General features: G+C 42.5%; 1 protein-coding gene across 18 annotated transcripts in view; it reads left to right on the forward strand.

Moving 5' to 3' along the window:
• The window catches only part of LOC107227335, a 164,245-nt gene that overhangs the window by 88,171 nt on the left and 60,330 nt on the right, over positions 1–15,744 (forward strand). For 16 of the 18 annotated variants that reach the window (XM_046737489.1, XM_046737500.1, XM_046737497.1 and 13 more), the window contains exons 4-8: positions 10,663–10,961; positions 13,893–13,919; positions 14,390–14,561; positions 14,895–15,105; positions 15,191–15,386. In XM_046737489.1, the coding sequence (XP_046593445.1) occupies positions 10,663–10,961; positions 13,893–13,919; positions 14,390–14,561; positions 14,895–15,105; positions 15,191–15,386 (905 nt within the window). The remainder of the gene's footprint in view (positions 1–10,662; positions 10,962–13,892; positions 13,920–14,389; positions 14,562–14,894; positions 15,106–15,190; positions 15,387–15,744) is intronic. The other 2 variants (XM_046737492.1, XM_046737493.1) reach the window with 2 other exon arrangements.

The raw sequence follows: 15,744 nt of genomic DNA on the forward strand, positions 1-15,744 counted from the left end.
CGTGCCGGTGCAGCTGAAACTATTATTCGGTGTGAACAATTGAACTCTATATGTCATTGCCACTTTAAACGGGCTTTCATACAACCGAGTGTATTTTCAAACCTTCGGTAAATTGATTCGTTCCGTTGCAAGTGGTACCAACTTTACGGTTCGTTCTATGCTCTTAATTTTCACCCCCCGATTTCAGTCACGTCCAGTTCCGTTTTACAGCCAACTTGCTGTTCTTTTTTTTCGGCCTTCCTTTTTCGGTACACAAATTTAATTTGACTTGAGGAAAGAGTAAGGAAAGGAAAAAAAAAAGTTTGACACCAAAATTCTGAGGAATTATGAAATGAATGTGAAAGAGAGATGTGAATGGGTTTAGTTCAGCCACTCTGCGAATCTCGGGGAAAATTAAAATAAAAACACCAAACACTTTTTAGTCCTCAGTCGTGAAAATTTATTCCACTGCAAAGAACCATTTTACATATATATTTTACGTATACATGAATAATTCGGCAGTCGCTGGATGTCCCTTTCTTCTTCCTCATTCAAATTGTCGTCCCACCTCATGGTCGAAAAAAATGATAATTATGAATTCGTTATAAAATAAAGTATATAAAGAGAGATTTGGAATGTTTCTGCCAGGCATGTAAATACATTTGAGTATTATTTTTCTACAATTAGTCTAACGAACGGTAAATCGAGTAGGTGCTTTTCAGAAATCTGGAAAAGCGGAAATTGTCAGGAAATTTGCACGCGTCTGAAAGAACCGGAAAATGTCAGGGAATTCGGGCATTCGCCAGAATGAAAACGTTATCTAACGTCTAATTCTTAACTAATTTCCATGAAAAGAAAGTGAGTTTGTTTTTTTTTTTTTAGTAAAGTTAGGTTGAAACGAGTTCTGGAAAATGTCTATTCGCGTCTGGAAAATCGGGAAATGTCAGGGAATGTCAATTTATGTGTCATTGACGTTAGACGCGCCGATAGTCGATAGTCAATATATCGTTATAGCTGTAGAGGCAGAATTCTGCTGGAGTGAAGTCGGAAGTGGCAGGAGGGCTGAAAAGCCGAGAGAGAGAGAGAGAGAGAAACTGCTGCACTGAATCAACCGAATCGATAAGCGCGTTGCAAGGCCCATTGAGACAATTTAGTGTCAGTTCGAAAACAATAGTCCAATTAGAATTCCCCCCGATGTCCCAGCCGAATCCGACAATACTTAAACGATCGAATGAACGCGGCAGGACGACGTGCGGAGCAACCGTCGGAAGAGCCAGCACCTCTTTCGAGGGGGATTCGGACAATTGTTTAACGTCGACCGCGCCCTCACCGAGGCGGCGGCGTTGGCTTGTTAGGTAGATTAATACGCAGCATCAGCCATATGCCACGTTTTTCTCACAGAGAGGAGTAACAACTGACCGTCGCGTCTCGGGACATACCGGCGAGACGCGCACTCCTCCATGAATAAAGTATCTGGATGATGCTTGAGAGTGTGATTGTTGTTATTATAATTCTATTGAGCCCTCGTGGCATCCGGAAAAGCAATCTTCCGGAGCACCGCGTTTGCACAGAGGGTGTGCTAGCCTCGCTTTGTCCCAGACCGAATGCGCCACGACAACTCGACCTGTGTTCCGTGTGGACACAACACTTGTAACCAGGCATATGTGATACCCGACATCAACTCTCGCCGGGATAAAAGGGATCCGAATATTCACCCTACCTCCTTCATGTGAAGAAAGAAAAGACGTCCTTTCACGCCACCGCAGCAAAGTCGAGGAGAAAGGTTCCCGCTGATTCGGTAAAACGTCTGGTACAGATTGTTGCGTTACCTACCATGAACGTCTTTCGAGTCCAATCGTCTCACCGAAGAGGAGATACGGGCAGGACAGAAAACGGTGACGAAGCGTGTACGAAGAGCACAAGGCAGGGAGAAGTGTTTCTTCCACTTTCCTACGTTTTTTTACCCATTTTTATCAGCAGAGCTCTTCTCCGGCCGCAGTGACCCCGTCAGTGTAAGGATGAAAAATGCGCGGCTGGTGATGCTCAAAGCTCGATGACGAGGAGAATCGAGCCGCGAGTCGGTGCGGATAGTGAATTGAATCGGGATATATCTTATCGTTGGAGATAAAGTCTCATCCGTATTTCAGGGATAGTCGATCCACTACGACCTGAAATTTGATGGTCCGTAAAACTGCGGGAGAGCAGCTGTACGTTCGAGCGTAAGTGGTATAACTTGTGATCGTTTAACTGGAGGAATATTAACCGGGATTCTCAGCAAAGCGTGCATGTGTAATTGCCTGACTCATCGTGCCAGTGACCTTTCTTCGTTGGTGCTTGTTACACGGAGTGGTCCAAGAACCGAGCAGCGCTGATCGCAACGTCTAGGTTTTGTTGACGGTGAATTGCCGATCTAATTATAGCACCCTTAACGACAATTTGGCAAACAAGTAAAAACCGCGTACCTCGCTTTGCCAACGCGTCACACGGTGCAGCTTTTGACGCTCTGACGGTAACGGCTCTGCAAATAACAGGAAGAATCGGAATTGAACTGCTGGAAGACGCGCATTCTGCATCTAATGCAATATGTATACCCTGCAGGGAAACGGGCCGTCGACCGTATTGCCCATTCAAATTTTGCGGGAACCAAGCCAATATCAATTCGGCTCTCCTACTATCCGACGCATGGCCATCGACATTGATTTAAACGACGAAGAGGAGACCCTCACCATTATTCTCACTCAGACTAACCGATTGAATATATTTTTCTACAGTACTATCTGGTTATAAGAGAACTTACCCTTGGTTCTCTTATAACGAGGAGTGCTGACGATCATCGGCTATGACCCAAGACTGCTTTGTTTACACTGGTTGTCATCCAGATACTGAATTCGCGTAGTTGGCATATGCATGCGGCTCGAACAGATGCAGAAGGAAAATTCTGTCGTGACCTTGACGGTGCAGATTTCGACACTTCTTCAATACCCAACATCACGTTGTGTACAATACGAACACGGCGTGTATATTAAAGAAAAGTGCAAAGTTGCCTGAGATGCTTCTCGTTGAATGTGGTAAAAATGACGAGAACAAACCGAGTTAAGCTTTAGACAACCTGACTTTTCACCCTCGTGATTCTTGTACCGGTGTCATCAAGTGGTTCAAATTATAGAAGACACAGACATATCGGATAACTTTCTCTGAAACAGTAAAATTCTTGGATGTTTATCTGCGCATATTTCTGCTTGTAGCTCCGATCATATAATGGTCCGATATCTGAAAAGCGTTTCACTATACATACGTCCAGATCATGAACCGAACCACTTTTCAATTCTCGTCTTTATCGCCTGTTCGATCACTCGCATGGAATAGTGAATAGTCTGTGCCGTAGAGCTGGTTCGATAAGCGTTATCGATGATTATGTACACGTCCGTATGTATACACTTTGACGGTTGCGTCTTATCTTCTTTTGTGAGAAAGAGGAGGCCCAGTGTGGAATTCATTTTTCAGAAGGGCCGCAAGGTTCTTCGCATACACGTAGAGATGTGACTATGCTTAGGTTAAACGATCCTCCGAACTATATCGTTGGCATGAAATCAAGTCTTGCTCACAATCGATTCGCAGAATTCAACTTTGCACCCCGAGAGTAAAAAATTCCAAGACTAAACCTACTTACGGTTCAAGTCTTATCGAGAGAGACGAAACCACGCATTTATGAATCAAGGAGAACTTATCCCAGGACCACGATCCGATTGATAACAGTCCCGGTTAACTTTCGATCCTCTAACAGGATTTGCCTTCACTGATTATATTTCATTGTCTTGGCAAAGTTTGAATCGGAGAAAAGGTAGAACTATCTACAAAAATCCCCCAAGGTAAATGCACCACTTATTGACCCAATCCCAATTATTTATCGTTTTTGGTTGCATCTGTTTGATCCTTAGTTCTAAAATTACTAAAGAATAAATTTTCAGTGTCTAACCCTACAGCAATTGGTTTTAGTCGTCGAGAAGTTCCCAATTTGTACCGTCAACTTTTAATATTTCAAAAACAAAGTATCAATAATTGGATCTCAATGTGTCTATAACTGATACACTTACCTTAGTTTGTAACTTTTCAGTTGATCAGTGTGCGTCTCGAGCCTTACAAAAACCTCAAGTACTACAATTTTTGCTGTAATTTACGCTTATCAGTCAACTTATTGCGTAGCAGTTATGCAGATTCATTAGCAACATGACTAGATCGAGCAGTGTCTGGACTCAGTGTCATCCATGTCATACGCGAACGCAGTAAATTGACATACATATGTGGAATTGTGGCAGTATGTGCAAACACGAGGTTCATTACGACGGCAGCTTGATTGACTCGGCGTAGCTACTGGTCCGAGTTGATTAGGATTTGCCTTCCGGATTTTGCGTTTGTCTTTGCCGTCTGTTAATTCGTTAATCTTCTTAGCACAGCAATTATTCGAATTTGCGTTAGTCACGGTTCGACGAACCCAACGACACGTACCCGTTGCCTCAGCTGAACTGCACTGATCCACCTTGGCGAATCACATCCCTCTCGAGTAGGGTGAGAACGAGTTCAGGGAGAAAAGTATACTGGAATTGATTCTGAGATGAAAGTGGAAACTGTAATTACCGCTCAACGCCTTGCATGGAAAAGAAATTCAATCTGACAAGAAGCCACGGGCCGCTCCTTCTTCGCAATGCACTTTAGAACCTCACAGAGAGCTTCGTCCGGCTTATGCATCGGTCCGGGAATTCCACCTTAAGCATTTTTACAGCGTATATGTATGGGGCCTTCCATACCACTTCGACCTGGGTCCGACCGTTGACCTCTCGGATTGAGCCTGCGATTTTTTTATATGATTGTTCTAACTTTGAAAAGCACTCGGTTTTTTGCTTTAGATTTTTTGAACTTTATTTGAATTTTCTATAATTTTTTAATACCGATTTTATTGATGATCACCACTTAATTTTTTCAGACTTTTAAATTGTGTCGATCAATAAAATCCTTTTGAAAAACCATGAAAAATACAAGTCGAATCGAAAAAATCTTTAAAAAAAAAATGAGTACCTTCCAAAGTGAGAGCAATCATATACAAAATCGCGGGCCCAATCCGAGAGGTCAGGGGTCAGACCCAGGTTGCAGTGGTATGGAATGCCTCGCATAGTACCTAATCGTACGTTGCGAACTAGTTCTAAATCCGCGTGAATACCCTGCATTCTACATGCCTGCGTCCGATCTTAAAACTTAAATAAACTCAACCATCGAACTAAAATACTTTCTGACTTGTGATTCATTCCGAAGACCGTGAAGAACGCCCTCTTGGCGTTTATATGCTTATAGCTAAATCTTGAAGGCGAGCTTACGCGGTAATGGTTTCAGAGAAAAAAAAGTTTTCAGCGGTTTTTCACACGAATGTACAATCCAGGAAGCTCTCTTTACAAAACAATTACCAGATATTTACAAGTGCGAACGATATTTTTAAATCACTTTAGCAGACGTTCACCCGCAAGATCATGCGAAAGCTGTTAGTTTAATCCAGCGCCATTTTTTTGAAAGCGCCAGGCGGTAAATCGCTCACCGCAGCACATCGTTTATTACATTCTACGAAAAGATGGAACGGGTCGAAAAGTAAGGAATATGTAAAACAGTACGCGGTGGGTGGAGCAATTCTCTCGTAATTCGGTAATCGATGAAACGTACGACGATGACGCAAGAGGATCGTAAATAAGTTTTAAGAATCCACACACTGAACTTGATTCGACCCGAGAATCGTTATTAGGAACAGAGCACACGCAGGCCCGCAGAACTTTCTGGGGTAGATGGGAAGGAGGATGAGAAGGGATTGGTGGATCGTAAAACGCAATCAATTTTCTATCGCCTTATCTCAAGTGAAAAACGCGAGAAGAGCCGTTAGAGAGAGGCTTGTGGCCCGGAGAGCGAGATGGAAAAGGAACGGTGTAGGTATATTTATATTTTTCACACCCTTCAGGCACCGTGCGGAATGCGCCATACTCGATCCTCGGCTCTGCCCTGAAACTTGAAAGATTAAAACGTTGCAGGCAATGGAGATGAAAAAAACAAAACCAAGCCGCGATTACTTTTCTTGGACTGGTTAATCCACGCCCCGAGTATGAAGAGGAGAAACACCAAAGGAACCTGTGAGATAGACGGGTCAGAACATAGCTGGAACATTTTTCACTCCTCAGAAAATTGCGAAGGCTTGGCGACGATTTCACGACGATTCCAGTTTTATATTTTAGTGCGACGTGCGGGTTTCACGTCACACTGTCTTCTCTAATATTAGACCAGTCGGATCAGCTGCTACGCTGACCAGAGTATTTTCAATGGCTTGATGATACTGGATCTATGCGATCTAATATTACCCTGAATGCGATGCCAGAAGTAGGTCAGCAGCCCCGATACCAACGCCAGTCGAGTCGAGCCTTCTGTTCCCCTGCATTGTTGTGACCCCGCTTGTATGAATAGCTGGCACATGCTCGTTTAATTAACGCTCATTTTTAACGAGATGAGCGCCGGAAATTATCGGCTAACGCCTGCCTGGAATTAGCCTCGGAATAGGTTGACCGAATTTCATCCAGGGTGTTGAAAACTTGATTTACTCTCCGTAGGTACTCACATTTTCACCTTTTGACGTGTTCCGCGCCTAAAACTTGATACCTACCAGGAAATGACAAACGAGCAGACGTATTTCGAGGCCGAGATTAGAGGGCCGCAATTGCAGGGGTGTTCATTCGATGGTGAAACGCTAGGACATGAAAGGGAATTGCGGAAGAAAAAAGAGCTTCTATACGCAACAATTTTGGACCATGATTGTGTTTCTCGAATTGGCGCTTCCTTGCAGATAGCTCTTTTTCCATTCCAAGCAATCAAACGAAGCAATCGTCGACTATTGGGGTCAACGACTGATCGACATGTGGCAACTGTAGAAGAGATACACTTGAGAGTCGTTCCTAGATTCGTCAAGGAGGTTGATTTTATCTACCCGCAGCTTCTTGGTCAGGCTAATCGATCGAACGTCATCCCTCGCGCAATCGTCAGGAACTTCCATTCTGCCGGGAATGGATTCCTCCTCGCTTTCCAAACGTCTCGAACTCGTGAATCTCCACTCACTCTCCATGGCTCGAGAGGTCAATTGCCGTCATTTGCGCATCTGAATCTTGACTCGATCGGTAATGAAATCGGGAGGGTTCTTGGAGTTGCTGCTGATACTCTGACCCTCAAACCCCTAAATCCAGTGCCTCTTGATGTGTTTAACCCGTATGCTATCATCTGAACCATATAGACGTCAGGAGCGGAGTAAGTCCCTTATTTTTAGAACCAGAATCGGTGGTGGCTGTTCTTCTTTACTGACACCGAATCTGTCAAGTCTAGATTAAGTCAACGTTCCTGCTGTTTCCGACACCCAACTCTGGTCACAAATTCACACTTTATTTTAAAAGTGTACCGAAATTGATCAGATGTCAAACTCTGGGAAGTTTTTTTACAGAAAAATATTTAAACTTGGTGCTTGAAGCTGCGACAGAATATGATCGGAAACAGAAACAGAAACTTCCTCAAAATGTTTTGTCCTTTTAGTTGCCTTGACCACGATCAACTTCCTTGAGCAAACCAACCTTCGCAAAGTTATTATTCTCTTTCTGGCTTGTCTCTGTCTGCCCGATGACTTTATTGCTGTTCTCAGTTTCCGGGGGTTGAAATTAGGCATGTAGGTATCTACAAACCGGCAGAGCATTACAAGTAAATATAGGAATGGCGTAAACAAACCAGTCAACACACGATCGACAAACCTATTTCAGTATTCTCCTTCCGCGTAGGGTTTATTTCTGGACGACTGGGTAAGCCTTCTGCCAAATAGGCCGAGCTGCTCACTAGCCTAAAGTCTGTCTTCCATAAGTCGGCTAAAGTGCAGCTTACCGTCAGTGTAACTAACGCGTGGTTTCATTTTAGAACCGGAAGTGTCGACGTAGTTATACCACCGGCATTTTTATTCGGTGTTTATTTTTGAAGTTCTTTTTCTTTATTACTTTCAAATCTTTATACGTGTACGTGGAAGGATTCGGGGATATTCCTATCACTTTACAACCTTTAATTATGAGCGATCATCTCTTTATTCTTATGGTACAACACAACTTGTTCGTTTAATCTCGAATGAAACGTTACGTTTTAATGCATTTATTTTACCGAAATTCATTGAACCATTCGAAATCGAATGGATGTTTTATTTACATTAAGAATGCGATGTTTGGCTCGTGTAAATTATTTGCTTGTACATATAATGCCGTCATGTATAAAACCAAATACATTTGAAACGAATTCTACGAAATTACCGTATTTGACCAAACAAAACATTCGTTGGAATACAACATTACACCTACCTTGGAATCAACGAACGATTTTTTTTTTTCAACAACTAGGGGCTTCGCCCCTGCGCGCTTCGCGCGCCAACCCCATCTCGGCGCTACGCGCCTCGGGCACTCGGCGCTGCGCGCCTCACTATTTCCTTACGCATTGTCTAGTAGACAGGCGAATTCCTTCATGTTGATTTGATGACAGGTCTGCACTTGCTGTCCACTTCAATTCCTTCTGTGCTTACTTTTCTTTTTTTTATCAATCTAAGCTTCCATTCGTTGGTTGAAAATTGGTGTTCCTTCTCTATTGATATCTATCTATCTCCTTGACTTGCTGAATTATTTTTGCTACCGCTCTGCCCGTTATTCTCCAAAATCACCTTCTTTACATTATTTTTTTCTCTATATTTATGTTGCTGTTCACTCCGTAAATCACCTCTTTCTCTTGTGGTCAACATCGATCATGGTCGTTCTCTTTCCTGGTTATACTAATATTTGATGGATATTATTCTATGGCTTATTTGGTTTTCGCACTTACAATTTTATTTTCCTCTTTCTTTTGTGATACTTCCGACCATCCACCATCTTCATCGCCTTGTCTGCTGCTTGAAACTCCTCCTTTCTCCATTGTCATCGTAAATCCTGGCTGTCCTTTTGACTGTTTGGTGATATATTTAGATTTACTATTATTTGATTGTTACTTTTCATACTTATTACTCACTATCTGAATTTTATTTTGGTTCTGCAAGACATCAAAGTGTCCACTGTCTCCGTCGCCGGTGAAGAGTAGCGAGAATTGTGTTCCATTTTGTGATCCGTTCCGGTGTGGATGAATTTGTTCTTCGCGATACACGATTAAACATATCTTAAAAATATCCGCAGCTGCATATATTGCATTTTTATTCATATGTGATTTGTAATCACCAGGTCACCTAATCACAGCACCGTTTGACTCATTACCTGTAATAAAACCCGCAAATGTAGACCAATTATCCACTATATTTGAAACGATACTCAGTCTCACCTCTGCGTGTCGATCTTGAGTGCCGTATACACAATACGCCAACGCGCGAAAAAGACAATTCCTGTCGGGAATCATCTTGATAATTTTCGTTTGCATGTTCATTTTTTGCGCGTCAGAAACAGATACCTATAAAGATATTTGTCAAAGACTGTCATAAACAGCCGATGACAGCTGTCAAAGGGTTTGCTAGATGCTTTTTGTTTTGTTTTCGGGATCTCACCCCACCGCCAACTTCATGCGTATACTATTGTTATTATAATCTTTTTTTACTATTGTTATTATAATCTTTTTTTACTATTGTTATTATAATCTTTTTCTACGTTCATTTGTTTGAAACTTTTTTATTAGATAGAGAGACAAGTCATCGATCAATCAATTTGCTTATGACAAATATTCGGTTTTCTATACAGTGAAAAACTAACGTGGTTAACCCAAGAATTTAGTGAACAGTTTTCCAACTGCCAGACATTTTCCTGAGCGTGAAATTTATAACAATGGTTATGGTTTTTCAAAATACGATCTTCCAAATTCTTGCAGCTGTATAAATGAACGACCTTCATACATCACTGATCTTGATAACCTTTTCAATCGCACAAAATTCCGGATAAATTATCTAGTCTAAGTAGATAAAGAAATAAATGAGTAGTAATCGCAAATTAGACGATGAAGTTGTCATGAAAACAAGTCTCAAAAATCACTAGTTTCCGAGATACAGCCTTCGGAAGAGAGGTGACCAGATTTTTTACATCAATGAATTTCTTGATTTTCATGAATTACAAAGCTTCAATCAAATATGTCACTCAAAAACTGCGCAGCCGATTCGCAGAGACTCCGCAGACGCGTGAAAAACAGGACAAGTCGGTTATTGCGAGAGTCGGAGGGTCTCGTTCTTCACGCAAAATCCGACGTTGCACCTCCTTCCGGTAAACCAGCGAGTTAATGGATGAAATCGATGCATCGATGGAATCAGTCACAGCTTCCTGCCTATCTTTGAGAATCAACCGTGCAGTTTTTCGAGTGATTTGTTTGATCTCAAGTACCCTTGAAGCTTTATAATTCATGAAAATCACGAAATCCACGGACACCAAAAAAATCTCTACACCTTTCCTCCGAAGCCTGTATCTTGTGTTCGTGTGTCCATGACAACCTTTGATCGGGAGGATGTGTACCGTAACATATTGATAATCCTGCCAATTTCCAGAAGGATTTACTCGCTGATCGGCAGCGCCTTCGCTGTCTTCTCACCTCGCGGCTCTGCGAACTAACAACGTCTCGATTTTACAGGTGGTTCCGGAAGGGGCGAAGGTGAGGGAGGTGCCGGTGACCTTCCGGGTTCGGGAGGCGGCGGCAGGCGTCTCGGCGTCGCCGGGGTCGGCGGAGGCGTCGCCCGAGGGGGCGGCGGAGGCGGCGGCGGCCGTTCGCGAGACGAACCTCGTCGCCACACTCTCAGCGGCGACCATCAGCCGTCCCTCCATCACCAGCAGTTCAACTCTCAGCTTCACCCGCTTCATCCTCATCATCTGCCTCCACCTCACGGCCAATACGGGCCCTCGAATCGACACGCGACCACCATGGACCTCGAGGTACGATAAATTGGTCGAAAACAATTTACACTCCTTATCCTTTATTCACGCTGCGACGTCATGTTCACTATTAGAAAAAATTACGTTCAAGTCGGTATAACGTTGACCTGACGAATCGTCGAAAACGTTCACCATTTTTCAACTCTCGTTAAGTGTAAGACTGTGTTTTGATTTAAGTGGCAACACCACGAATAATGGCCGAAAAAAGGCCTAACTTTTACCATTTATTTGCGGAGTATGGAAAGAGGAATAGGATTTTATTCGGATGGTTTATTTGACACATATTGAAGTATGCCTTTTTTTAAAACTCCTTCACCGGAGGACGGATTTCTCGTAATGTGTAGGACCTGGAACAAAAAATGAAGATTTTTTATAATCTATATACTATATTACCTATCGAACTGCGTAGGGTTTTTTTTCAATCAAATTTTGTAGAAATGGTGCACTTTCAAAGAATGAATCGATTTCTGGCCAAAGAACAAGTAGTAAATTGTTTATGAAAAAAAAGTTTACATTTGATAAAAACAAAAACGGCTACGCACTCTCAGAGAGAATGTAATTGCGAAGCTACTGGAAAAATTTCAAATTTATCCATGCGACGGTGTTCAACTAATCTGTCCATCCAATTTGAAAAAAGTGATTTGAAGAAAAATGCATTTAAAGTTTTACGAGTACTTAAATCCGTGAAATTTTCGGTCTGTTCAAATTGGAGCATTTTCACTTTTCGCATTTTCTTTCACCGTAGGACCAACTGAATATCGTTTTTATGATCCTAAAATATTGCTTAAGCCTAAAAAACAATTGAAATTTGCAAAATCGTAGAGTCGTGTTACTCCTTAAGTAGCACAATTAGAATATCCCTGATGTTTAGCAAATTAAATAGCATGACTTAATTATTTCGCGTAGTGATATAACCCACGGGATTACAGAAAGCTCGCGTTCAGATTTTCGAACCACGAAACGTAGGTTTGGGATGCTTCTCGGATGAGTATAGATATATAAATAAATCATTCTGGGAAAACATTTTCGTATTCGCTTGGTGAGCAAACTCTGACCTTCCGGTCTTCAATCTACCATAACCGAAAACGATACGCCATCTTCATTTCATTATTCCGGGTATCTACGTGTAATTTTAAACCCTGCAAATCCGATATTCCTTCGCCGAAATTCTTTAATCCGCGCTTTCAGCAAGAACTGGTTATTCATTTTTCATCCATAAGCTGTCGTAGCCAATACAGGGAGGAATAAATAGAGAGAAAAATTAATTGTTTAAATTTATCATATTAATGCTTGTTTTGAACATACGCTAAGCTGTCTAAAAGTATTTACAGAATTTCGCAATTTAAACCAACAGCAATTCCATCGCATCCTTCCGCGCGAGTTGATTTAATTAAACTAAAACTTGTGAACAAAATTCATTTCACAGTCGTAGATATGGGTATATAATTTACGTAACTAAACTCTTTCTAAACTCCGTACACATTGAAATATTTCCTCCGTGCATAAAATTCTCGGCTGACAAACGAGAAACAAATATTTTTTTCTCTCATGTTTACACTCGATTCACCGCTCTCCATACATTATCCAGAAAACTGCGACGGAGAAAAATATGTATGTACCCATGTCTCTTTTTCTCTTCTCATTTCTACACTACTTTACTCCGACAAATGAAATTCAACGAAGGAAAACTGGGTTACCGTTCACCCTAGCATTCACTGGGACGAAAAGAAGCCACGAAAGACACTTTCAGCTCTCAATTTATTCCCATCAGTTTTTTTTTTTTTTTTTTCGTTTTTGTATCTTTGCTTTTTTTCTACTTTACAATTTTTTTTACTCTTAGATATTCTTCGATGCGGAATTGGCATCGTCCGATTTTCTCACCTACCGCGTTCATTGGATTGAAAATTTTTATACCCCGGTTTGTTAAATTACAATTCCGACGAGCCCGATGTCCAAGTATCTGTGATGAAAAGCGCACGTAAAGGAAGGCGAGAAGAGATTGTTCGCAATGTGATTGGTTCAGCCCTCCAGGCATAATATGGCTCGTCGATAATCGAGCAATCGAGCATGTTAAGTGGGTCAAACTGTTGGACGAGGAAAGTGAAGCTGGGCGGAAATCTCATTACCTGCAACCCTGTGCAGTGCAGGTTGCACGGTGCGTCCAGGAGGGCGGAGGCGAGAAACCTGCAGGGCTGATTTATACTTATCATGCAGAAGTCGGCGCTTCGAGGAGGTAGAATGTTTACCCGCAAAGCTAAATAAACTTAAACCATCTGTGATCCTCCGCACGCTCCGACATCTTTTACGGTACGAAACATACTAAGCGCGTTATGGAAAGGAGTTGGAAGAGTCACCCTGCGCCGGTTTAATAGCTCTGATTCTTCAAATTGAATAACTTCGAGTTTTCGTTTAGACAATTTTTAGAAAACTTTGCCCGGGCGTTGTAACGATATTAACGCGAATCCCTGAGCGGGATCTGAAATTATACGGATGACACAATTCAGCAATTATGCAATTATTCAGCGGCTGGGAAATTTCGCGCCAGCGAATACGAGAATGGCCCAGTTTTATGATGTGACATTCGTAAAACCTGTGTGCACACAGCTTCGCTTCGGCTCAATTGCGATAGCAGTTAAAATAATTTAAGGTACGACAGCCGTTGAAACGACTTTATGTGGTTATATCTAGTGAGGAGGCTGAAAGAAAGCAATTTTTTATGGATTTTTTACGAAGAGACATTTCAATTTATTAATGTACATATGGGGGTAACATTAAACTTCGATTTAACTACGGCTTGAAAATTCCCGTTTGTGATTTCCTCACGCTCACTCTAACTCCGCGTATGTTTTGTCAAGCTTTGATCACCGCCTCTCTGCTAATGCAAACTCTAACCAATTTATTTGTGTGTGTTTTCGTGATCCACGCTAACAGATGGGGACCAAGTCGCGCCAGAGAAAGGTAACCCTGAGGTTCTACGATCTTTTTACTAATTATAGAATGCCGTAATTTCCTTATATTTACAATTCCTTCGAGTTACTTTCCGATTCTTAGTCAAATAAATATTTGTGAAACAAACGGTGCACGTAACACTTGTCAAAGAATTTTGGACAATTTACTGATGCTGTGCAAATTTTTCTTTACGTGTAGTCGAATATTTCCAAGACTCTTTATACCAATATTCGGATAAATTTTATCCGCAAGGCTGAAGGTAGCAGCAATAATCAACTGCCAAAAGTTATAAAGTGCATTCGAATATAAGATAGTGAAGTCCTAAAATCCAAATTTTGTAAAATACCTTGAACCCCGACACTTTCATAGAATTATCAGGATAAAACTGAACTACACTTTGTTCAATTCCAAAAATTTTATCTTTTTCACGCTTCTTTGCATTTCACGAGCGTTGCATTCTTGACGATCGGCTTTTTCAGTCGCCTCTGCCACGAGGATATCCTCCCCCGTCAACGGCCATGCTCTTCGACGACGACCCGGGCATCATGTCCGAGGTGGAAACGTCCAGCACAGGATTCCGTCGCGGTGGGAAACAGCGAAGCAGTCTCCCCGTCGTCAGAACACCAAGCAAAACCCTGGAGCGTCCACTAGGTAACTTACGATCGATCGTATTACTTACGCGTCCTTTAATTCATGCGATACGTTGACTGAAATTTTGGAAAGCTTCGTGGCCCGGTGAGGGAAACGGGTTTGTACGGATTGACAAAGGTCTCGATTTCATTAAAATACTCTACTCATCAAAGTCCCTCTTGTTTACTCCCCCTGAAAACAAGCAGACACTGCCGGTTTTAAACTCTTGGTTTCCCAACCGCTGGACTCGGATTCGCCCTGTCTTCCGGTCGTAGTGTAGTCCCTTGAGTATGCGTAGTGACCCGAAGCGATACCGAGATGTTTGATCTCTGACAAAACAATGAATTTCTGTGGGCGCATCCCTAGGACTGGTCTTCCTGCAGTACAGGAACGAGACAAAGCGAGCCCTGCTTCCGAACGAGATAACGAGCATAGATACCGTGAAAGCTCTCTTCGTCAGGAGCTTTCCCAAGCAGCTGACGATGGAGTATCTCGACAGTCCGCTGGTCAAGGTCTACATCCACGATAGCAACAAGGACATGTTCTACGAGCTGGAAGACATGCGGTGAGTACTGCTGTACGTGACTTAGAAACGAAGACGGGATGAGGAAAAGCCCCGTCTAAACGTCGGAACGCGTTTATTCCTCCAGGTCACACCTCAGAGACATCAGAGACAGGAGCGTTCTTCGACTGTTCGAGAGCACCGACGGGGTCGCCGGGATGCCGGGACCTCTGGGAGCTCCTGGAGGTGGGGGAGGACTCCCGCCCCACTGGGAGGATCAGAGCTACTTCAGCGAGCCGGAGTTTGACAGCGAGTACCAGCATCAGCACATCCACAAAAGCAAGGTGGGTGAATAATTAGGGTAATAGAATGGCCTCGTGTCGAAAATTATTCGTTGTTTAGAGTAAACGGGGAAGATTTTGGGACGGCAAAGTTTTGCTCGTCGGAAACTCTAACCGAAGACACGCAATGTCAGGGGCTCTCTTCGATGTTGAGTAGTTGTCTACTTAAAATTTGGAGAACCCTCGACTCGTTAATCGGTCATCCGGTGTGACGGGCTCTTCGGTACGGTATTGATACTGAATGAAAACGCAACGAAGCATCTCGATTTTTGTCGAAACGTCAGCTCAGAAACATAAAAGTCACCTCGGAGTTGAGGCTTTCGGCAAAAATGATTACGCGTGGTCGCACTGCGAAGACTCT

Source organism: Neodiprion lecontei, chromosome 4 (genome assembly GCF_021901455.1).
Source record: "Neodiprion lecontei isolate iyNeoLeco1 chromosome 4, iyNeoLeco1.1, whole genome shotgun sequence".
Lineage (NCBI taxonomy): Eukaryota > Metazoa > Arthropoda > Insecta > Hymenoptera > Diprionidae > Neodiprion > Neodiprion lecontei.